The sequence below is a fragment of the Monodon monoceros genome, unplaced genomic scaffold (assembly GCF_005190385.1).
Source record: "Monodon monoceros isolate NGI ecotype Baffin Bay Population unplaced genomic scaffold, NGI_Narwhal_1 Super_Scaffold_9, whole genome shotgun sequence".
Lineage (NCBI taxonomy): Eukaryota > Metazoa > Chordata > Mammalia > Artiodactyla > Monodontidae > Monodon > Monodon monoceros.
The window spans coordinates 46,987,600-47,010,022 of record NW_021703786.1 but is presented as its reverse complement, the minus strand read 5'-3'; the positions used below and the strand labels follow the sequence as shown (position 1 = coordinate 47,010,022).

At 51.1% G+C, this 22,423-nt stretch overlaps 2 protein-coding genes across 4 annotated transcripts; both read right to left on the bottom strand.

Moving 5' to 3' along the window:
* Positions 1 to 161: 161 nt before the first annotated feature.
* On the bottom strand, positions 162 to 1,976 carry MED11 (mediator complex subunit 11). Its single transcript, XM_029211213.1, has 3 exons — positions 1,646 to 1,976; positions 1,319 to 1,449; positions 162 to 661 (listed from the first exon to the last, which is right to left on the bottom strand). Exons 1-3 carry the CDS (start codon positions 1,728 to 1,730, stop codon positions 524 to 526), a joined length of 354 nt encoding a protein of 117 aa, XP_029067046.1. The 5' UTR covers positions 1,731 to 1,976; the 3' UTR covers positions 162 to 523.
* Positions 1,977 to 10,461: 8,485 nt separating this feature from the next.
* ARRB2 (arrestin beta 2) lies at positions 10,462 to 18,964 on the bottom strand. 3 transcript variants are annotated; one of them, XM_029211189.1, is made up of 15 exons: positions 18,842 to 18,963; positions 15,910 to 15,940; positions 15,211 to 15,271; positions 15,054 to 15,098; positions 14,627 to 14,823; positions 14,274 to 14,333; positions 13,836 to 13,903; positions 13,567 to 13,702; positions 13,245 to 13,329; positions 12,872 to 12,944; positions 12,440 to 12,577; positions 11,647 to 11,730; positions 11,482 to 11,561; positions 11,313 to 11,367; positions 10,462 to 11,019 (listed from the first exon to the last, which is right to left on the bottom strand). In XM_029211189.1, the coding sequence occupies exons 1-15, from the start codon at positions 18,862 to 18,864 to the stop codon at positions 10,926 to 10,928; spliced, it is 1,230 nt and encodes a 409-aa protein (XP_029067022.1). In that variant the 5' UTR covers positions 18,865 to 18,963; the 3' UTR covers positions 10,462 to 10,925. The 3 variants fall into 3 exon arrangements, with proteins under 3 accessions (XP_029067022.1, XP_029067023.1, XP_029067024.1); XM_029211190.1 differs by having other exon boundaries at positions 15,211 to 15,535; positions 18,842 to 18,934; XM_029211191.1 differs by having other exon boundaries at positions 10,467 to 11,019; positions 11,313 to 11,403; positions 18,842 to 18,964.
* Positions 18,965 to 22,423: the final 3,459 nt, after the last annotated feature.

The following is a 22,423-nucleotide window of genomic DNA, read 5'->3' as shown; positions in this document are numbered from 1 at the left end:
CCTTGTCTCTTCACACCACAGCAGTGTTCCTCCCCAACTTCAGCCCTCTCCCACTTTCCCACCCTCCCTCCTCAGCAGCTGCCATACAGCCTGGTTTTACTTCCTCAACCCCTTACATCACCCATATATGCCCCAATGAGAGTCTGAGCTCCTTGTTTTTAGTGTTACTGTTTTTATTATCAAAACCCTTAGTTCTCATTTTATCTTTTCCAGTGAACAAAAATGTGTGTTCATTGGTCCAAGTCTACCAGAAGCCTGGGGCAGGGACCTGAGGAAGTGGATTGGGTGTCTTGAGTCTCTGTCTCCTGTCCTGAGTTTGTCAGCGCTCGGTGAAGTGCATGGCAAGAGGAGCCAGGGCACAGCCAGGCATGGGCTTGGTCTTTAAGGTTCTCCATTCCCGCCTTTTGTGCCTTCGTCCTCATGGTTTCTGACCAGCAGCACATGTACGGGGCAGCCCATGCTCTCCAGGTTCTGTCCTGGGGTGCAGGTGGAGCTCCCCTTCCAAGCTTTTCACCTGCTTGGCCTAGTTTTCCAGCATCTGCTCACAGGTTCGAGCCACCTCACTGAGCTTGAGACGAGCATAGTCCACTCGCTTCAGAGCCATCTGACAGTCCTTCCTCGAAGAGTAGCTGGAGCCCTCATGGGGCTGCCCTGTGGCCACCTACAGGACATTTAGATTGATCAAAGAAGCACCCCTCCCCTTTCCCATCTCCCCAACCAGGCATCAGGTCTCTTGCCTCATTTCTTCCCTGAGTCTGAATTTGCTATGCCACTTGGTTAGCTGGATTACCTAGGGCATATCACTGAATTTCTGTTAACCTCATCTGTAAAATGGGGATGACAGTAACTAACTACTTTCTGGAGTTGTTATAGGATTAGATAATGCAGAGTGGCACACTGTAAAAGTTTAGTAAATGGTAGTTGCTGTTATAATGACCTCAGAACACTTCCAATCCTGTTCCTTTTCTCAGGAGGTAGCCATCTGGAGCTCCATACCCTTGAGGTCTGGTCAAGTTTCTAAGAGCATATCCTGTGGCTTTCGTATTGTTTACACACCCTCTCCCAGGACTTCCCCATCCAGTGGCTCATGTGATGCAACTCAGTGACAAAGGAAACCTACCCTGGAAGGGAGGGGTCCTGCCAGGGTCAACAGGCCTGCTGGGTAGGGCTGGTCTTGCTTAGCTCCTGAGACCAAAGCTCTGCCCGGGACTCCTGAAGGCTAAGGCTAAGGCAGTGAGCTGGGCGTGTTGCACGGTCCAAAACACACACACACACACACACACGCGTAGGACGTTCCAACACACACACACACACACACCTGAGTGAGATAGCGGATCTGAGCCGACAGCTCCGCCTCCACGTGCTGCACCGACGCGGTGAAGGCGGCTGCCTGTCGGTCTAGGAGCCGCTCATTGGTTTTTTCCTTGGAAAGTTCCAAGATCACTGTACCTGCCGGGGTGGAGAGTGGGCGGGGCTCTCCGGAGACTGCCAGTATAGCCGCGCCCCAGAGCCAGCCCCCCCCACCCCTGCACCCACTTAGGATCCCTCCCAACCCCACTCCCAGTCACCGGTCGGCGCATGTGCGCACGGTCGGTCTAGCTCGCGCTCTCGCTGCCGCTCCTCCTCTGGTCGTCGTATCCCGAACCTGCATTCTGAAGAATGGCTCCAATTTCCCGTTCGATGTCTTCCAGGGCGCGTAATCGCTCGTTCGCCAAGCTGTAGGTAGCCATCGTTACTCCGGGATTCCCTCCTTTTGCGAAATGCTGCGGAAAAGTGCCCGGAAATGGCTGTCGGTTTGCGCCCGCGCAGAGCGCGCCCCTTAGCTAACACTACAGTTCCCGGGATGCTCAGCACCGTCTCGCCTTCTCTGTTCTCCTGGTGAACTACAACTCCCAGGGTCTCCTGCGCATGCCCAGGTCTGCGCCACCACCGCGTGACCACCTGTGGTAAGAGGCAATATCGAAATATTCACGCCCTTCAACCTGTCCACCTTTACGACACTGTCTTGTGGTCTGTGTTTAATTTCTTCTACAAGAATTTAGTGAGCGTCTGCTGGGTGCTAGGTGATGATGGTGGGAGCGCTGGGGTATTACAGACTGGACAGCCATGGACCCTGTGTTTGCCTATCCCACTCCGCCACCTATCGGAGCCTGGGGAAAGCCGGACTTGGTGAGTGTGACCTTATTCGCCCTAGCGATTCCCCCTGAATGGGAGCCCTGAAACACGGACTGTCAGTATATTCTGAGAAGCTGGCTCCTATCAGCCTTTTCCCTCTCTGATCGCCTGTTAATGTGGTTGGCTCTGGGGATACAAAGGTGAGTGAGGTGGACTCTCACGTGATAGTGGGATAAATGTTTCGTTAGGGCTACGCCCAGGGTGTGTCTCTGGGAACACAGAGAAAGGATTCTGGGAGGAAATCCTGCTTGAACTGAATCTGAAGGCTTAACCAGGTGGATGAGAGCTTGGCGTGGAAAAGGGGAAGGCACAGGCAAGCGCATGGTGGTGTGAAGGGGCTTACACATTGGAAGTCCAGCAAGGGGTTCAGTTTGACTGGAGTGAACGCAGTGTGGTGGTGGATAGGTGTGACTGAGGAGACTGGAGTGGGGAACCAGATCAGGAAATGGCTTGCAAGCTAAGGAATTTGGACTTTATTTTGAAAGCATTTGGGAGCCTTTGAAGGATTTTCAAGAAGTGTGTTCTGACCAGCTGTACCTTTTAGGGAAGATCAATATTCACAGTTTACGGAAGATTGAGAATGAAGCCAGTTTGCACAGAGTTAGCAAACGAGTGGAGACTTTCAGTTAAACTTGAGAGATCTAGCGTTTAACTTCACTCCTTTACTAAATCCTAGGAAGATAGCAATAAGGGGATTTTAGAAAGGAGTCAAGGAGAGAGAGGAGTTAATAGCAAAACTTTAAATAGAAACTGCAAGACAGAAGGGTGTGTGGTAACTGATTTAGCAGTGAAGCAATTAAGCCAGCAGTGAAGAAAGCTTAGAAGCAACTCTTTTTTAGAATTTAATTTAATTTTTTATTGAAATATAGTTGATTGGCTTAGAAGCAAGTTGATTTACCCTTAAATCAGTGGCATCACAGTGCAGCTGGGCTGTAGGTAGTACTAAAATTAGGAGGATTATTTGAAGTAGTTAGACCCCCCTATCTCCTCCTTTATATCCTCATATATCTTGGCAGCTACTCACCCCCAACTCATCAGATTGCTGGAGGTTTCTTGGTTGGAGATGGAAACCAGAGAGTCTTTGGCATGGAGGGCACCTGGGCATGACTGTATTTAAAACAGAGATTGAGTGAAAGTTTATTTACTGAATGGTGGTTTCTAGAACTCTGGCAACCAGGCTTTTACCTTCCAGGTCAGAGACTGGAAGACTCTCATCTGGGGAATTTGACTATTCAGAGGAAAGATCTAAGAGTATTAACATCAGGGGTTCTCCAGCAAAGCAGTTAGCCGGATCACCCCATAGTGAAACCCACAGTTGATAAGTCCCAACTGTGTCCACAGATCTTCTAGTCAACTTCTCAGCATGTCACCCTTAAAATGAGCAGACAAAAGATTTCTAGATGTTTGCAGAAACTTTCTAACATGGAAGGCAGAGACCAAAATAAACAGAAAAAAAACCCCAAACAAACCAAAAAAACCCCACCTTCGATGACATAGAGTAAAACTTAAGGAAAAAAAAATATTGACGCGCTTAGGTCAGAGATACTATAATAAAGGATTGCATCCAAGAAAACACACTTGAAAAATAAAACCATGAGGGAGAGAATGAAAAATTGAGCAAAAGGGTTGAAAGAGAAATTGAAACACTCTCCCAGCAAGTAAAGCAAAAGAAAGAAGATGGCATATAGGAAAGATGATGTGAGAAAATTAGAGAATCAGTCCAGGGGGCTTAAATTCTCTGAGAACAGGGAAAACAAAGGGAAGAAAGGACTTGTGTTTCTAGATGAAAAGGACCCATTAAGTGCCCAGCATCAAGGCACATCGTGAAATACCAGAACACTAGTCTCACAGAAAAGGGTCTTGCAGAAGCTTCCAGAGAGAAAATAGACCAGCAATCAGAATGGCCTTGATCCTCTGAATACTAACACTCCACACCAGTGGAGCAGCGCCTTCAACGTTTTTGGGGAAAGTGATTTCCAATGTGGAGTTCTGTACTCCAGCTGTAGTAGGGTGAAGGCTAAAAATGCAGTGGCTCAACCAAACAGAACTTAACTTTTTCTCAGAAAACAGTTTGGTGTGGGTAGTTCAGTGTGCTCCACAAATCAGACCGAGACCAAGGCTAGCAAGCAGTGCAGCTCTGCCATCCTTTAGGCTCTTATGCTCAAAAGTATGGTCTTCAGGCCACAGCATTGGCATTACCTAGATGCTTTTTAGAAATGCAGGATCTCAGGCCCCACCACAGACCCACTGCATCAGTATCTGTGTTTGAAGGTCCCAGGGGATCTGTATACACAGTATACTTTGAGAAACGCTGCTTTTCCCTTCCAGGTGATCTGTATGCACAGTAAACTTTGAGAAATGCTGCTTTGCTCTGGGACATTGCTGTGTGCAATGTCAAAACTGGGTTGCTGCCCTCCGTGGGTTGCAGCTGGCAGGAAGGCAGAAGAGTAAATGTGGAGGAGGCACACCTGTCTCGGAGGTCTGGCTAGGGAGTGGCACATATAATTTCTACTCACATTCCTTTGAAGAAAACCCAGTCATGTGGTCTTACCAGCTCCGGGGTTCTGGGAAATCCCGTCCTTACCTAGCTATTGTTCTAGCACCGCGGCAGAATAGGTTTTAGGGGATATCTAGACTCTCACAACAGCCCAACTATCAATAACGAAGATAGAATAAGGACATTTTGATATGTACAAGGTCTCAAGTTTCTCTTCCAAGTACCCTTCTCAGGAGGTGACTAGAATTAGACCCTAGTCAGAAGCCTCCTGGAGAGAGATTTTTCAAGGAGATGGAAGAGATAACATCTGTTTTGTTTTGAATGAATTGAGAGGATACCCAGATTTTTGGAGGAGAGTATAGAGCAGAATTAGTGATAAATCAGAGAATAAGCAAATTTTAAAAATGATAGCTATTCAGGGAAAACAGTTGTGCAAGAAGAGAAAGGTAATCATAGTAGACCACATGACGCAGCTATGGATAACATTTGCAATAAATCCTGGATGTTGATTTAACCCCGATTGATAGAATTCCCTTGGGAGAGCTTCCCATGTCGGGGCAGGGGGGGCGAAAGGGCGCTCAGGCTTCACCTTACATGGCAGGAAGCCCATAGACGATGCTTAAAACAAAAATCAAGAAGTAGCAAAACAAGCATGTTGTTTAGAGATGGAGGTAAATGCCAAAAGAAACATCGAACGGAGGTGAAAGTAATTGCCTCTGAGGAGAAGGAAATTGCAGGGGGAAGGAATTTACTTTTTCTTGTAATAGCCCTTGTAGTTGTATCTGACTCCTTCAACTATGTGGATATACAACTTTGAAAATAAAAATTAAATAAACATGAAAAGCAAGAGAGGAGATAGACTTGACTGTGAAAGAGCCCTGAGTGTGGAGGAGTGTGTTTTCTTTGGTTTCCTGCCTTTATCCCTCCCTTTTTCCCTCCTTCCCTCCCTGCCTTCCTTCCTCTCTCCCTTTCTTCCTTTAACGGAAGAGACTTGCACGGGTCTGTTTACCATGGAGGAAGAACCAGTAGAGAGAGGCAGAGTTTGAAGAGATGGGGGCGGTTTGATGAATCAAGGTCTCAGAGGAGGTGGGAGGGGGAGCGATCTGAGCACAGGTGGAGGGATTAGCTTCGACCTGGAGGCGGCACCTTAGCCTTGGTTGTGTAGGAGAAACGGTGTCGATGTCGGTGCTTGCTTGTCGGTAGGAGGTGGGAATTAAAAATCATTCATCCCTCAGAGCCTAATCTCTGTGAAGAGCGGGAGAAGTCACTCTGAATGTGAGGAAGGTTTAGAAAATTAGTGAGTTGGATGGGAGCAGGAATAGGAGGTGACCAGGGACGTGGAGGGGGATAGGGGTTTATCAGGTGTTGAGGGCCCAGCTGAGGTTAAAGGCCATAGGTTTGTAGTGGCCCAAACCCATACCCAGCGCCTAGCATGGTGTTGGCACCTAGGATGCGTTAAAAATATTTGTTGGATGAATGAGTACATACGTGGTTGTGTGATTTTTCTCTGGCAGTGCCTCAGCAGCCCCGTGTTGGAGGGGACAAGGGCGGGGTGGTGGTTAGAGCCAAGAGTGGGGTTTGAGAGCAGGTTTTGTGAAAGGAGGAACAGTTGAAGGTGCTGATGGGATAGTGGTTGATGTGATGATCCTGAAGTTTAGTCTGGGAAGAAAACCAAGTGTTAAATTGCGAGAAAACAGAAGGGCCAAGAGCTTGGTGACAAAAAACCAAGAAGTCATTAAAAAAAGTGATTATAATTGACTACATATTAAATATAAAAATTATGAATTATTAAAAATGCCAGAAGCAAAATACTTTGAAGCTAGAAGTGATGGTTGCACAACATTTTGCATGAACTAAGTGCCACCGAATTTTACACTTTAAAATGGTTAACTTGGGACTTTCCTGGTGGCACAGTGCTTAAGAATCCGCCTGCCAATGCAGGGGACACTGGTCCGGGAAGATCCCACGTGCCGCGGAGCAACTAAGCACGTGAGCCACAACTATGGAGCCTGTGCTCTAGAGCCCATAAACCACAACTACTGAGCCCACGTGCTGCAAGTACTGAGCCCTTGTGCCACAACTACTGAAGCCCGTGCACCTAGAGCCTGTGCTCCGCAACGAGAAGCCACCACGAGAAGCCCGCGCACCGCAACGAAGAGTAGCCCCCGCTCACCGCCACGAGAGAAAGCCCGCGCATAGCAACGAAGACCCAAAGCGGCAAAAATAAATAAATAAAATAAATAAAATGGTTAACTTTATGTTATATGAATTTTACCTCAGTAAAAAGAAAAGAAAAAAAAGCTAGGAACAAATTCAGAAGACAACGTGGGACAAATATGAGCAAAATAAATGACAAAGGGTTAATTGCTTTACTATATAAAGAGTTCTTAGGGTACTTTTAGAACAACAACATCAACCCAGTAAATCGGGTTCATCCTCACTCATGATCAAAGAGATGCAAATTAAAACTAGGGTGATACCATGTCATCTGCTTGATTGGCAGTAATGAAAAAGGCGCTCACCCTTTTTTTTCTCATTTTTTAAAAAAACTTTTATTGAAGTATAGTCGATTTATAATGTTGTGTTAGTTTTAGGTGTACAGCAAAGTGATTCAGTTATATGTATACATATATATATATATATATATATATACTTTTTACATATATACTTTTTTTATTTTTGGCCACACTCTGTGGGATCTTAGTTCCCCAACCAGGGATCGAACCCGTGCCCCCTGCAGTGGAAGCGTGGCGTCTTAACCGCTGGACCACCAGGGAAGTCCCTGTATACTTTTATATTTATATGTTGGGTTGGCCAAAAAGGTCGTCCGGGTTTTTCCGTAAGATGTTACATAAGATGTTCTGTAACATCTTGTGGAAAAACCCGAACGACCTCTGTAACATCTTACAGAAAAACCCAAACGACCTTTCTGGCCAGCCGGATACTTTTATATATATATACTTTTTCAGATTCTTTTCCACTATAGGTTATTACAAGATGTTGAGTGTAGTTCCCTGTGCTACACAGTAGGTCCTGTTGGTTATCTATTTTATATACAGTAGTGATGCTTACCCTCTTTGACCCACCAATTCTGCTTTTTTTTTTGACCACGTGGTGGTTTGTGGGATCTTAGTTCCCTGACCAGGGATTGAACCCGGGGCCTTGGCAGTGAAAACAGGGAGTCCTAACTACTGGACTGCCAGTGAATTCCTCCACCAATTCTACTTTAAAGAGTTTGTCCTATAGACGCACTTTGCATGTGCAAAAAGACATATCTTCAAGGATAATTATTGTAATACTGTTTGAATTAGCAAGAGTGGACATCCTTCATGTCCATCGATAGAAAATTGGTAAAAGTAAATGACATCTAGGCAATGGAAAGCTAGGCAACTCGTTTTTAAAAATATATTTATTTTATTTATTTATTTTTGGCTGCATTGAGTCTTCGTTGCTGCGTGCAGGCTTCCTCTAGTTGCGGCGAGCGGGGGCTACTCTTCATTGCGGTGTGCGGGCTTCTGTGGTGGCTTCTCTCGTTGTGGAGCACAGGCTCTAGGCGCGCGCAGGCTTCAGTAGTTGTGGAACGTGGGCTCAGTAGTTGTGGTTCGCGAGCTCTAGAGCGCAGGCTCAGTAGTTGTGGTGCACGGGCTTAGCTGCTCCGCGGCATGTGGGATCTAACCGGACCAGGGCTCGAACCCGTGACCCCTGCATTGGCAGGTGGATTCTTAACCACTGCACTACCAGGGAAGCCCCTAGGCAACTCTTTAAAAGAATGAGGTAGATCTATGTGGATTGCTAAAGGAATGTTCTCCTAGCCGCATTATTAAGGGAAAAAAGCAAAGTGGAGAAGGGTGTGCATAGTGTGCTACTATCTGTATTTAAAATAAGGGGGAAATATGTTCATATGTATATGACTGTGTCTGAAGAACGTCTTTGGAAGAGTAATCAAGGAACTGCTGATAATGATCGCCTCTGGGAATGAGAAATGGGAGGCTGGGGATCAGGGGCAGGAGGGAGCCTTCTGTTCACTCTTTACTGTTTAGATTTTTTTTTTTTTAAGCCATGTGCTTGTTTTACTTAAAAACATTAAAAACGTGAAAAGCTAAAAGAAAAAAGGCATTGTTTCTCAAAGTGTGTGCTAATTCAAAATCCCGATTCATGGATTCTTCTGGGATCGACTGAATCAGAATTGGGGAAGGTAGAAGCCTGGACTCTGTGTGTTTATCGCGTACCCCAGAGGATTCTGATTCACCTGAAAAAGTTTGAGATCCACGGGCCAAGAGCTCAGAGGTCAAGGAGCAGGTTCGTGGTTGTCAGAGGGATGATGCCAGTTCCTTCGCATGAAGAAGACCAGGGCGTGCAGGGTAGGCTGCTACTGTGGAGAGGTTAGCAAGGTCATTGGCATTTTGGCAGCACTTAAAGCCTGTGGGTAAATCATGATTTAATTAGATGTCATGAGCCATAACACAGACTAAAGGCCTGTATGAGTGGCTCCATTTGCCTCACCAGCCTCATCTGGAACTACTTTGCCACTGGCTGTCTCTGTCCCAGTCCCTCTGGCCTCTTTCAGTCTCTGAAATGTGCTCTGTTCCCTTCTGCCTTCACATGTGGTGTTACTTTTTTTTTTTTTTTTTTATGGTACGCGGGCCTCTCACTGTTGTGGCCTCTCCCGTTGCGGAGCACAGGCTCCGGACGCGCAGGCTCAGCGGCCATGGCTCACGGGCCCAGCCGCTCCGTGGCATGTGGGATCTTCCCGGACCGGGGCACGAACCTGTGTCCCCTGCATCGGCAGGCGGACTCTCAACCACTGCGCCAGCAGGGAAGCCCCGTGGTGTTACTTTTGCCTGGGATACTGGAACTTCTCCTCATCTTCCAGTACTCTGCTCAAAGGTCACTACCTCCAGTGACATCTTTTTCCAGCCCTAGCCTAGATCAGAACTCCCTAGCTCCTGCATTTCTCCTTTGGAGCACAGATACTGCAATGATTTAATGTTTGCTTCGGTCACTGCCAACCCTATACTATGCCTGGCACATAATAGGGGTTTAAATCAAGATTGTTCATGGAATGAATGAATGAGCCTTAAGAGAAAAAGGAGAAAGGTTGGGCTACAGGAATGGGAGTGGGTGGTGGGGTGAGGGATGTCAGTGGAGTACTGCTAACTCCCTCCAGCCTAGCCTGGGGCTTCGGCCAAGCCTCTGGGAGTCCCTGATGGATGTCAGAGGAGCAGCAGTAGGATGTAGCTTCTTGGACTTGTCCACAGCAGCATGACTCCCTTTGGCTGCCCAAAGCCTCGGTGTCTGTGTTACAGTGTAAGGACCAGGCTCCACAGAGATGTGTGTCGTGTGGCTTCTGCCTGCAGCCGTGGTGCCGCTGAGCCCCAGGAGTGGACAGCTTGAGCAACCATAAAGAGCAGTGGAAATGAACACAGTCGGTCACGACAGGTCACCATGCAGTCGTGTGTGTCAACTGCAACAGGGAAGGGCCTGCCCTGCGCACCTCCCAAGAACATCTAGTCTGCAGGGAAGTGAGTTATTATTCCCTCTGTAAATGAGTGAGTTTACTTTGTGGCTTTACCAAACTGTACCTTTGAGTTGGGACTGACCAAATCAAGTTTCCATGTTTACCTTGGAGCTCAGGTACAGCTCAACCATTGAGTAAGTGTTTACTGACAGCCTGTGGGCCGGCCAGGCGCCACGTGGGTGCAGAGAAGAGACTGCGCCCTCACTCACGGCTAACAGTCATGGGTGCGCACACCATGTGCTCCTTAAGCGCTGCTAGAAAACGCACGTGCTCATGCCTGTTGAAAGGTTTATTTTCTTCTTTATGCTCAGAAGCAAAGAACTGGCCTTGCCCCCCAAAGGGTCTCATCCTGAAGGAATGGGAGGCAGAGATAGTGACAGGAGGGGGTGTTGGTGTGAGGTTGAATGTGGGAGCTCTTCCCCCCGCCCTTTCCCTACTGTCCTCTTCAGTGTCCCCCTCCAAAACATTTAGGTACAAACCCAGCTTGCCACCCACTGGGGGCTGGGGAAGCACAGCCGTAGTCAAAAAATTAATGCCCACGATCCACAAGAGATGGGTCCAGTGTGTATCTGGTGGGGGATAGGGGAGGGAGGGAGGGGAGGGGTTGGTTGAGGAAGCCGCTGGGTGGAGGGGAAAGGAAGAGAGGCTGGGATCCCCCCCCCGGTGACAGTGGGGGTCTTGGTCCTGCCCCTATGTCTCCCAGCACCATCCACGCCCTTCTTCCAGCCCCGTTTCCTAGCAGAACTGGTCGTCGTAGTCCTCGTCCTTCATCCCCTTCAGCCGAAGCCGGGCAAAGTCCTCAAACACGATGTCGTCATCTGTGGCATAGCTTGGTGGTGGAGAGGAGGGGTGAGGCGAGGGCTCCGGCCCTCCTTCTCCACCTCCCACACCCCTCCCGGAGACAGAGGTGCTGGGGCAGCCGCGGGGCTGGAGGTATTTGCAAGAAGGGACAGAGAAGGGGAGGTAATCGGCAGCTCACATGGCTAAGTCCTCTCGATTGGATGCTTCAACCATCCCTCCCCCAAGAGAAAAACAATGAGGGGCAGAGGGTAGGTTTGAACGTTACAGGAATCTCTATCCAAAGAGAGTCAAAGCTAGGAAGGTAGGGGGTGAGTCTCTTACTTGGTATCAAATTCAATGAGGTTGGTGTCCACAGGGGCATCTGTTTCAGGAGCAGCTGAGGGGAGGAGGAGAGTGGGGGGGTGGGGGGTTGCTGAAAGGACCGGCTTTTTCCTCCACTGGCCTTGCTTCAGGCCTTCCCTTGCGGGGCTTGGGCGGGTGGCAAGCTCACCTGACTGGGGTCTGGGGAGGGTGATGTGGTCATGGGGTTTGGGGTGCATAAGAACAAAAGGCAGTTCCACGGAGACATCCCTGGGGAGAGAGAGAGGCACGGTGATGAGATGACACTGCAGCGCCAGAGGAAAGCCCTGCGCCACCGCCCCACCCCAGCACTCACCCGCCTCGAGACACCACCAGCTTCACCTTGACCCTGTAGGACACCAGGATTCCCAGCACCTCCTTGTTGGCACCCTCCTTAACGCTGCAAGTGGGAGGAGGAGTTGGACCAGAGCCCATTGCCCTGCGCCCTAGGCTGGTCTTGTGTAAGGTACCCGGCTGCATCCTTCCTCTCATCTTCTCAGTTCTCTCCAGTAAAAGCCCAAGTCCTTGTGACCCAGCAGCCCTGCACTGTCTTGCTCTCCATTAGCCCTCTGACCTCACTTCCTGCTCCCACGCTGGCCTCAAGGCCTGCTGTGTGTGGTCGTGTACAGAGGTGCCAGTGTGGGTGAAATCCAGCCCACCCTTGGTGGAGCTGTTCCGAGAGGCACAGGGCCCGCAGAGGCCAGCAGTGGCTCTGCGGCCGCTCCTGCCGCCTCAGACACACGGGGCCGTCTGCCTCCGCGTCTTTGTGCCTGTAGTACCCTCTGCCCGGAGCACTCTTCCCCTGCGCACCCACAGTACCTACTTCCTTTATATCTTTCCTCAGAATTCACCTCTGGATTACGTGCCCCCCCCCGCCCCCACCGCGGCTTTGTATCTCCTTTCTCTGCCTTGCTTTTTCTCCTCAACACCTATGACTAAACATGCCTTATATTTTGCCATTTATCTGATCTGTCTGGCCTCCGTCTCCGAGAATGTAAGAGATGTTTGGGGTCTGCTCTGTTCACCGATAGGGCCTGGCACACACCTGGCGTGGAACGAGTGTCTGTCTCCTGTGCTGTAGGACTCCCCTCCCCCAGCCCCCCCCTCACATGGTGCTGGATGCCAGGTTGGTGTCCTCGTGCTTGAGCTTCCCGTCCAGGGCGAGACCGCGCTTCTCGCGGTTGTTGCTGAGCAGGGGGGTTATGGTGTACACCTTACAGAACGTGGAACTGGGCGACACCTGGTCACTGGGGGATGGGGACAAGAGAGCGAGACTCTGGGGGCGCAGATGGGGTGAGGGGGCAGCTCCCACCCCCAGCAGCTTCTCCCCGGTCACTAGCCCCTGCCCTCTTTGGGCACAGGTCACAGGGAGGAGGTTTTGGCTCGACCTGCTCAATAAAATGAGCAGCTCGGAGCCACTCAGCTGGAGGGAATGCCCTTGTAAGTGGAGACAGTTCGGGAAGAATTTCCCCCCAACCTCACGTTCCCTGGGCCTACTCTTCTCCCCTGAGGTTGGGACCCAGGGCTGTTGTGCTACTCACTCTTGTTCGATCTGAGCCACAGGACACTTGTACTGGGCGGTGCTGAAGAGGCAGATGTCGGCGTACTGTCTCACTGTGGGGTGGGGTAGGGCCAAGCAGCTCCACATGGAGTGCTGGCAGCCCCCCCCCCCCCCACCCCAGACCCAGGCAAGGGCCCTGGCCCCAGCGCATCACCGCCCCTGCCCCTCTGATGACCCGCACCCTCCCCCTAGCAGTAAACCCCACCCCCATCTCATCCTGGGACAGACAGCCTGAGTCCTTTGAGCCCCTCGGGTCTCCCCACTGGGCTATGTCCTGGGGCTGAGCTGATGCCTGAGGCCACATTTGCAGCAACTCCCTCCCCTAAGACACTCTTCCAACCCCCATGTCCTACCAGAGACTTTGATCTTCTTGACAGTCTTGGTGGAGTTGTTGGTGACGTGGACATTGACATTGAGGGGCTCCCCATGGTAGTACAGCTTTTGAGTGGGGGGGTCAGGTTAATCGGATCTTTTTTCACTGGTCCCATTATTAGTGTGCCCCCTGACACACACACACACACACACACACACACACACACACACACACGTTGCTAGGCCTCCTCCCTCTAAACCCAAGCCCACCCCCAGCTAAGGTGGCCTCCTTTAAAAACACCATCCTGACATGTGGCTTCACCCCTCCCCCCCGGGTCTGCAGCAGCTGGGTCCCCACCCCACCTCCTTGTCCAGGGAAGCCTCAAGGTGGAGGGACCGGTCAGACATGAGGAAGTGGCGTGTGGTTTCAGCCGAAGGCTGGGGGCCGGGTTTCTCTGGGGCAAACTGCACCTTTCGGATCACCAGACGCACGGAGTTCCTGGGGGCACAGATGAGGGGTGAGAGGGTCAGTCCTCAGATGCCCAGACACTGGCTCCCGCCTCCCACAGGGGCCTGGGGCTCCTGGGACCCAGAGGGAATGGTCAGACCTGAGGGGAGGTTGCTTCTCTCACCTTTTGTGGCTTTTCTCTTCTAGTGATTTGGCACAGAAGGCTCGAATCTCAAAGTCTACCCCACAGGCCTTGGGAGGGGGAGAAAAGGTCACATCTTACACAAGGCCTCTGCCACTGCCGCCACTCCCTTCCTTCCCACTTCCCTGTCTTGGCCATGGACTCTTGCCCCATCATGGTCTGAGGAGCGTAGGGCCTGGGTCTTCCGCCTCTGCCTCCCCGAGGCCCGGCCCGGCAGAGGCTCGGTCCTCGCTGCACAAGGTGAGCCCCCCTACTCAGGGCCGTGCAGGTCAAGAGCAGGAGGCGTCGCAACTGAACAGTGACCGTTCCATACACCCACTGCCATCGGGGACATTTCCCTATCCTTAGTCCCACCCTGACGCCTCCTCCCACCCCCCCGGTGTGTCCCCTGGCTCTTGCTGGACCCTGTTCCTCCCGTACCTTCCCTGTGTCCTCTGGGCCTGGTTGCAGGGTGACGGAGCAGGGCAGGTTCTGGGGTATCTGTGGCAGAAGAAAAGAGTTCAGTTCTTCCAGAAAGCCCCAGCATCTTCCTCCCAATCTCAACTTAAGAGGTTGGAGGACTCCTGGAGAAGAGAAAGGAAAAAGGAAGGGGCCCCGGGGGGAGGCAAAGAGGCAAGGGCTTCCTGAGTGCAGGGTGACCCTGAAGCGGGGGTTCTAGGGTCCCTCCTCACTGTTTCTCCCAGACCTGCCCTTAACAGGTGCCTCACCCCCCCCACCCCACCCCCAACACAGTCCCAGACGCCTTGCTCTGCAGAGGGTGGGGGTGTCCTCACTGTGAAAAAAAAGGGGTGGGCATGCTTGCCCAGCTTCCTCAGCAGCCGGTCCTGCAGGCGGGTGGGGGGCCGGGGCGGGTTGGGCGTTGGGGGGAAGGCCTGGTAGTTGGCGATGAACAGGTCCTTGCGGAAGGACAGGCCCAGCACATCCAGGTCTTCGCGGCCATAGCGGAAGGCACAGGTGAGGGTCACAAACACTGGCAAAGGTGGGCAAGGTAGGGTGGTCAGGAGCCCCCCTCCCACAGTCCCCTCACCTCCTGGCAGCAGCTGCCCCTTCCTCAGCAGCATAAAACCGGCCTGGATCCTACTCCTGGCTCCCGCCTCGGCCCTCCGTCTCCCCAGGGCCCCTCTCAATGCCAGCCCATTTCATTTCCCCACCTCCCTCTTTCCCTCCCTCCCCTGGGGCCCCTGGACTCAGGGCCAGTACCTTTGCGGTCCTTCAAGTAGTCAGGGTCCACTAGCACCACGCCATCTGGGAAGGGGACACATGAGCTCAGTTCCTGTCAGGGCCTCTCCTCCACTCCTGGGCCCAGGAACTGCCTCCCCTCTTGGGGCACATGAGGCCACTTTCGGGGCACACTTACCTACAGGATCCACTCTGTCCAGGTGATCTACAAAGTCCCGCTTGCCCAGGTACACGGTGAGCTGAGGATGCAGAGGGGCCGCAGGGAAGGCGGTCGGCGGGCGGCAGGGCTTCAGAGCCCTCAGAAGTGGCTGCCCTGACCCTGGTCTTCCCAGGCTGGGGTATCTGAAGGAGTTTCTCCTGGTTTCCTCCCAGTGGGGTTGGAAGAGGAGAGTGGTGGGCTTTGCCGGACTAGCCAATCTTGAGGCTTTTTAACTGCTCCCTAATATCTTTTCGCACTTCTGAACACCAGTCGGGTATATGTGTGTGCGTGGGTCCAGGAGGACCTGGCGATAGGCAGGCAGTTAGAGAGCCTCACTGCATGTCCTCAAGGACTTCTGGGATAAACAGGCCATAGCCTGGGGGGATGTTATCTGTTCCCAGCCCCAGGCACCCGTGGGTTGCCTCCTAAGAGGGCTCCAGGCGTGAGCTTCTGGCCCCTCCCCCTTGGTCTCACTTAGGGACCCAAACTGAACTGAGCCTGTCCCCACCCAGCCCTGTTGCTGGCTCAGGCCTTTGCGGCAAGGGGCTTCAGGAGGGAAGGAAGTTGGCTCTTAGCTGTCACAGGAAGTGGGGAGCTTGGGGTTGAGGACTGTCTAGGGGCAGGCTGGGCCTTGTGAGGGCCCAGGGAGGGTTGGGAGAAGCACTGTGGGAGACTCACCTTGCAGTTGGGACTCGACTTCTTGAAGACCCTAACAAAACAGAAAGGGAAACCTCACTGCCTCCCTCAGACTCAGCAGGGACCCCAGTGCCAGGACCTTGTGCCTCCCAGCCTGAGAAGCAGAGGTCACCCGAGATTCCTGCCTGGAGGCTTTGGGGCCTTACCTAGCCCTACCTGTTCCCACTTCTTCCCAGAAGGAAAGGTAACCAGAGGTCCTTAATACTCCCAGCATGGCAGCCCCTCAAAGCTGGTTGCCATGTCAACGCCCCCCCCACCCCCCGTAGTTCCCCTCCTCCCATGGCAGTGGCCACTGGTTGCCAGAGGAACCACTCAGGCTCTTCCCAGAGGACCTCCCCCAGGGGAACCTGAATGGACAGGTTGCAGTAGTGTCTGTGTAAGGCCTAACTCTCTTTCCATCTCTGGTCTCCACCTCCCACAAGAGCTGGAGTACTTGAAAGAGCAATGGCTCTAAAATGGTTTCTATTATGGGCAGTACCTAAGTGTGACCCTACTCTCCATTAACCTCCAACTGTCCCCATCTCTGATCTCAGCAGCTTAAAAGCTTATTTGTCTTTCAAGGCCCAGCTCAGATATCACCTCCTTTAGAAAGCAGATCCAGCCCAGACTCTGGTCACTCCCTTTTTTGGGATTCCTGTCACACGTTGTTTATGCTTTACCTATGGTGTGATAGCGTGCAAGGGCAGTTAGCTGTGTATCATCTATCTCACCAGATAGACTGTGAACAGCAGAGGCCTTATTAATTTGGGTGTCCCCAGCACAGCACCAGCCATGAGACAAACATGATGATGCTGGCTAACATTTATTGGATGAATGGTCTATGCTCAGCACTGCTGCAAGTATTTCATGTGTGTTATCTCATTTAACACTCTTAGCAACCCAATGATGGGAGATCCTAATGTTCCTATTTTACAGGTGAGGAGACTGAGGCACAGGAGAGGTCAAATATTTTACCTAAGGTCACAGAGAGTAAATGGTGGAATTTGGGTGCAAACAGGTATTCTGGCTCTTCATCACTAAACTACTGTACTATCCTGCCTCTGTTATTGGCATTAGGTTTGTTGGAGTGAAGGAGATTCACTTTCCAGTTGCTGAAACAATCTAAGCCTGGACTCCACCCATTGCTGGGAGGGTAGGGAGGTGTCTGGCAACCCCTGTGTCCTGGCCACTGTGGGCCTATTCTTTGCTGCACCGTCTTACTCCTCCCAATCCACTCTGCCTCTGTAGTTATATCTGTGAAGGGTCCCCAGGTAGCAGAAATTGAAATCCTGCCAAGTGGCCCATCCCTCCTCTAACTCCCCCACCCCAGTTTTTGCTATAACAACTTCACATGCCCCTTCTTCCCAGAAGGCCAAGCTATCCAAAGACTATAAGGCATAGGGTATGGAGGCCCCCAGGTATCCCCATCTAATAAAGAAGAGCAAACATTGGTAAGGTGGCAGCTAGGATAAGCACCCTATCTCCTGTCCCCACTTGGGGGCTGACTGCTGTGGCATCCTCCAGCTCTCCCTCCCCTTTGCTTCTGGTTTTCCTCTTTGTCCTAGTGTTTCTTCCTATTAGGAGTACTGGCAGAGGGTTGGGACAGCCACAATCCGTTGGACAACTGGAGTGTGGCTCTGGGGTAATTGCCCTGAAGTAGCTGCAGGGCACCTGCCCTTTAGATTCTAACCCAGCCAGCCTCCTGCGGGCTAGGGAGGAGCAGTGTGTATACTGCGGTTGGCATGACCAGAGAGGTACCCAGTGAGGGGGCAGGGGGCAGCAGAAGCAGATGCCCCTTCACACTTCCTGCTATTCTCTCCATTTCCTGTGGCCCAGAATTTGATGGGGGTGGGAGGAATTGTGCCAAGTCAGCAGTCCCCCTTTGGTCCATCCGTCCCCCTCCCTGAACCACATAACGGAAATCTGGGGCCTCCCTCAAGTCAGCAACTTCCCCTTTCTCTGTGTTTAACCCCTAATCCAGGACACCAATCCTCGCTCCGATCATCTCTCCAATATCAGTTGACTTGGTGCTCACAAACCTACGCTTTCCTACTCTACGGGTGGGGGGTGGTAGGGCTGGTAAAATTTTTTTGCAGAACAAGTGACAAACCAGAACCAGGCCCCCATTCCTGATCCTCTCCGGAGAGAAGCAAATAGCCCCACTCTTTTTCCTCTTTTGCTCCTGCTCTCCAGGGATTCAGGCGTTCACCCACTGCCCCCTTGGGGGTGTTGGGTCACAACAGGAAGTGGATTTTGCTAGAGACCAAAAAAGAGAACTCGGGGTGTCAGTAGAAGGAAGGAGCCTCGATTGCACAGAAAACATCCGGGGAGTGGATGGCGTGCCCAGAGCAGATACAGCTTCCCCTCACGCCCGGGAAGAGGGGTAAGGCCCAGAATCGGGGAGGGTCGCCAAGCACTCTGCTCCACCAAGATGAAGCTGTTGCTCCTAGCAACCCGGGGGAAGGCAGAAGTTTGGAAGCGGAGCCACCCGGCCCTTGGGACAGGTTGGGGCAGCCCGACTGCCTGTGGGTTACTGGACAGGAGGCTTTCCAGTGGCTCGGAACGAGCCTGGGGGGGGGGATCCCCTCCTGGCATCCAGCCTGCCCATACCCGTCCCCTCGGGGCCGGCCACCTGCTCCGCCCTCCTCCGCCCCTGCATCGCAGCCTGTACTGGAGTCGTCCGGCCCCCACATGTCTGCGAGAACCCAGATGCAGGTTTCCTGATCCCCTTCAGCCCTCGCTTTCTGCATGGGCTGTGGCATGCGTTCCCCTCATCATCCCCGAGGACCTAGGCGTGCGGCCCCGGATGGCTGTCCCCTAGGGACCCAGGAGTCCGACCCCCGGATTCTCTCCCCCGGGTTCCTGTCTGGGGACCGTCCCGGCACCCGCCCCGAGCCGCCGCCCACGTCCCGCTGCGTGGCCCCACCTCTCTTACCTGGTCCCGGGTTTCTCCCCCATGGTGCGCGCGCCCGCCGCCCGCCCGGTTCGCGGCTAGCTCGCAGCCTCCTAGCCCGCTGCCAGGTCCCTGCTCCTCCCCGCGCCACTGCGCACGCGCGCCCCCGCTCTTTCTCCACTCCCCCCTCCCCTCCTTTCCCCCCCGCCTCGGATCCTGGGGAACTGGGGCCAGATGCGTCAGCCCGGATCGCGCGCGCCACGGCGCTGCCCGCCCTCTCTTCACAGACACGCGCGGTGATTGGCTCCACCCGCTCCCCTCAGCACTCCAGCCCCACCCTTCCCGAAGGATCCCTAGCTGGCGCGCGCTGTCCCTACACCCTGCTCTTCCCGCCCATCTCTCCGCCCCTCCACACCCGCTTAGGAACTGATTTGGCCTCCTCAAACGAAGGCGCCCGCCTTCCAAGAGATTAAAGCCCTCTGATTGGTTCCCTGCATCCAGGACCCTGCAGGGGTCCCCTCCCCTTTGTTTGCTTTCTCAGTGGCGGTGGAGGCGAAGGCGGTGGTGGGGGCGGTGCAGGAGCTCAAGCACAGTCTAGGAAGGAGGATGAGGGGAGGCACACGTGGGTGAACGGTTGCAGTTGCGTGATGCTCGCCTATTGCGCGCCTCTCACCCGCTCACCCCAGAGCTTGTAGCCGTCTTTGGCCCGCCCTCCCGATTCTTTATTGTGGTGTGTCAGCTCCCCCTGGTGTCTGTCTTTGATCTTTGCAGGGTTACTTTTCCTAATTTCTCTTAACCACCCTTCTCCATCCGTTCATCAAAGCTAATATCCATTCATGCACGCCTGCATCTATCCATGCCTATTTTGTGCTAATCACTATGCTAGGAGATGGGGACCCAGACATGAATTTACATGGCCCCTGCCTTCCTGGTATGGTTGAGGAGACATATAAAGAGGTATTATGATCCTAGGAACGCTATAATAGACGTATGACTCAGAAGACAAAGTGACTCCCAGCGCTTGACTGGGGGAGGGATGGAGGCAGTGCAGGCTGTCCAGAGGAGGGGACATTTGAGGACAATCTTTCTGAAGGGTGGGCAGAAGTTGAGAAAGGGTTTTCCAAAGAGAGAGAAAGGCAAGGGGCACATCCTGTTCTGAGGTGTCTGTGGGGTTAGAGGGCAGGAGAGATAAGGCTGAGGAGGATGGCTGGAACAGGAGTGTGAAGGATATTGTATAGCAGGTAAAGGAGTGAGACAGGGGCCTCTCGTGGAGGAGGACACATGGATCCAGTAGTGGTTTTTTTAAGCCAAGGGGTGGCTTAAAATCTTCCTAAAGGATGAGATTTCTCCTTTAGGAAGATAATTCTGGGCAGTGTGGAGGGTGGAGGGAGTGGGGCACGGCTGTTGTAGATGAAAACTAGTCAAGGAGAGATGACAAACAATAGAGTGGAAGGGAGAAAGGGGGCCAGGCTGAAGAGTCATTTTTAGGGCAAAATTGAGCGGACTGGGGGAGGATGATGGATGATGGACATTCCTAGACTTAAGGAGCTAACGTATCCTCTTTCTTCCATCTCTTTCCCCATACTCCCCTGTCTCCCCCAAATGAACTAACTTCACCCTTCTCCCTCCACTTTTCTGTGCAACAAAAAGTAATGTGCACAACAAGTTTCTGAAATCATCTTTAAGGTTCAAATACAGGCTTACTAACCAGCTGCTACTTCCCCACCCCCAGTTCTCCCACCACCTTCTAAGCTCACTCTTCACACCTTTCGAGCTTTAGCTCATGCATTTCTTTTAAACTCATGAATCACTTTTGTCAAAAGGTCATGACCAGTAGGTAATGAGATATATATTGCTACATATCTAAAGTGATTTTGGAGCTGAAAGGTAGTGGTCTGCATGGCATTAAAGCTACTGTATTTAAAAAAATACTAATATAAAGATAACTTTAGAATATTAAAGAAGGCTGGAAAGAATGAAAGAGATACACCATATAATCATAGTGGGAAAAACCATCATTATAAAGACATCATTTCTCATATTGCCTATACATTTAATGCTGTATCAAAATAATAATGAGACTTTATTGGGGGGGGGAACCGGATTCTAAACATTATCAAAAGAATCAACTTTCACATATAGTCAGGAAAATTCTGAAAAATTGGAGTGAAGCAGGCATTTGTCTTACCAGATAATTTGTTATGTTATGATAATTAAAATAGTGTTATTGGTGCAATCATACTAAACGTGGTGATGAAACAGAATAGGGTGTCCAGATACACACCCACATGGTAGTATTTCAAGTCCATGGAGAAATAATGGCAGATTCACTAGATAGGGTTGGGACAATTGGCTATCTATTTGGGAAAAAAGTTGTATCTCTCACACCTTAAACAAAATGAATTCTAAGTGGTTTAAGATCTAAATGCACAGAATAAAACTATAAAAGTATTAGGAGAAAATACATGAGAATATTTTTATAACCTTGGAGGTTAGGGAAAGCCTCACAAGATATCAGACCCCAGGGCTTGAAATAATAACAGCTTACACTTTATGTACAGTATCTACCATGTGCCAAACATTGTTCCAAGCATTTTACAAATATCAACTCATTTAATCCTCACAAGCCTATGAGTGAATGTTCTACAATATCCCCACTTCATAGATAAAGAAGGGGAGGCACAGTTAAGTAACTTGCAGACTCACACAACTTGCAAGAAGCAAAGCTGGTGTTTAAACCCTGCAGTCTAGCTCCAGAGTCTGTGCCCTTAATCATAACACCTTCCTTGAAAAAGGCTAAGAAATTTAAAAATAACAAAATAAAAAGGCAAATTGGAAAAAATCCCTTGCAACCTTGCAACACAGATAACAGTCAAGAATACATTCCCTCATCTGCAAAGAGTCCCTACAAATTAATAAGATAAACAACCCAATAGAAAAAGGGGTAAAAGTTATGGAAAGATAATTAATAAAGAAGGAACACAAATGTCTACTAAACATATGAAGTTACTCCATTTCGCTAATGAAACAAAAGAAATTGAAAGAAGGAGATATTCTTCTTCATTATTCAGTTGACAAAATTAAAAAATAAACCTAGTTTTGGGATGATGTATAAACTAGAGAACACTGTTCTACATGGTTGGCAGGGGCGTTAATCGATGCAAACTTTCTAGAGGGCATTTTGCTTAGTTCTTGTCAAAATTAAAAAAGGCATTTTCTTACATCCAAAACTCATTCATTTATTCACTCAACAAATATTTACTGAGCACTTTTTATGTGCCAGGTACTACTGTTCTAGGGGATGAGGATAAAATAGTGAAGATGACAAGACCCTTCTCATGGGGTCTGTATTTTAGACAGAAGAAACAGTCAGTGAGGACTTCCCTGGAGGTGCAGTGGTTAAGAATCCGCCTGCCAATGCAGGGGACATGGGTTCGAGCCCTGGTCTGGGAAGATCCCACATGCCACGGAGCAACTAGGCCCGTGCGCCACAACTACTGAGCCTGCGCTCTAGAGCCCGTGAGCCAAAACTACTGAAGCCTGTGTGCCTAGAGCCCGTGCTCTGCAACAAGAGAAGCCACCGCAGTGAGAAGCACACGCACCACAACGAAGAGTAGGCCCTGC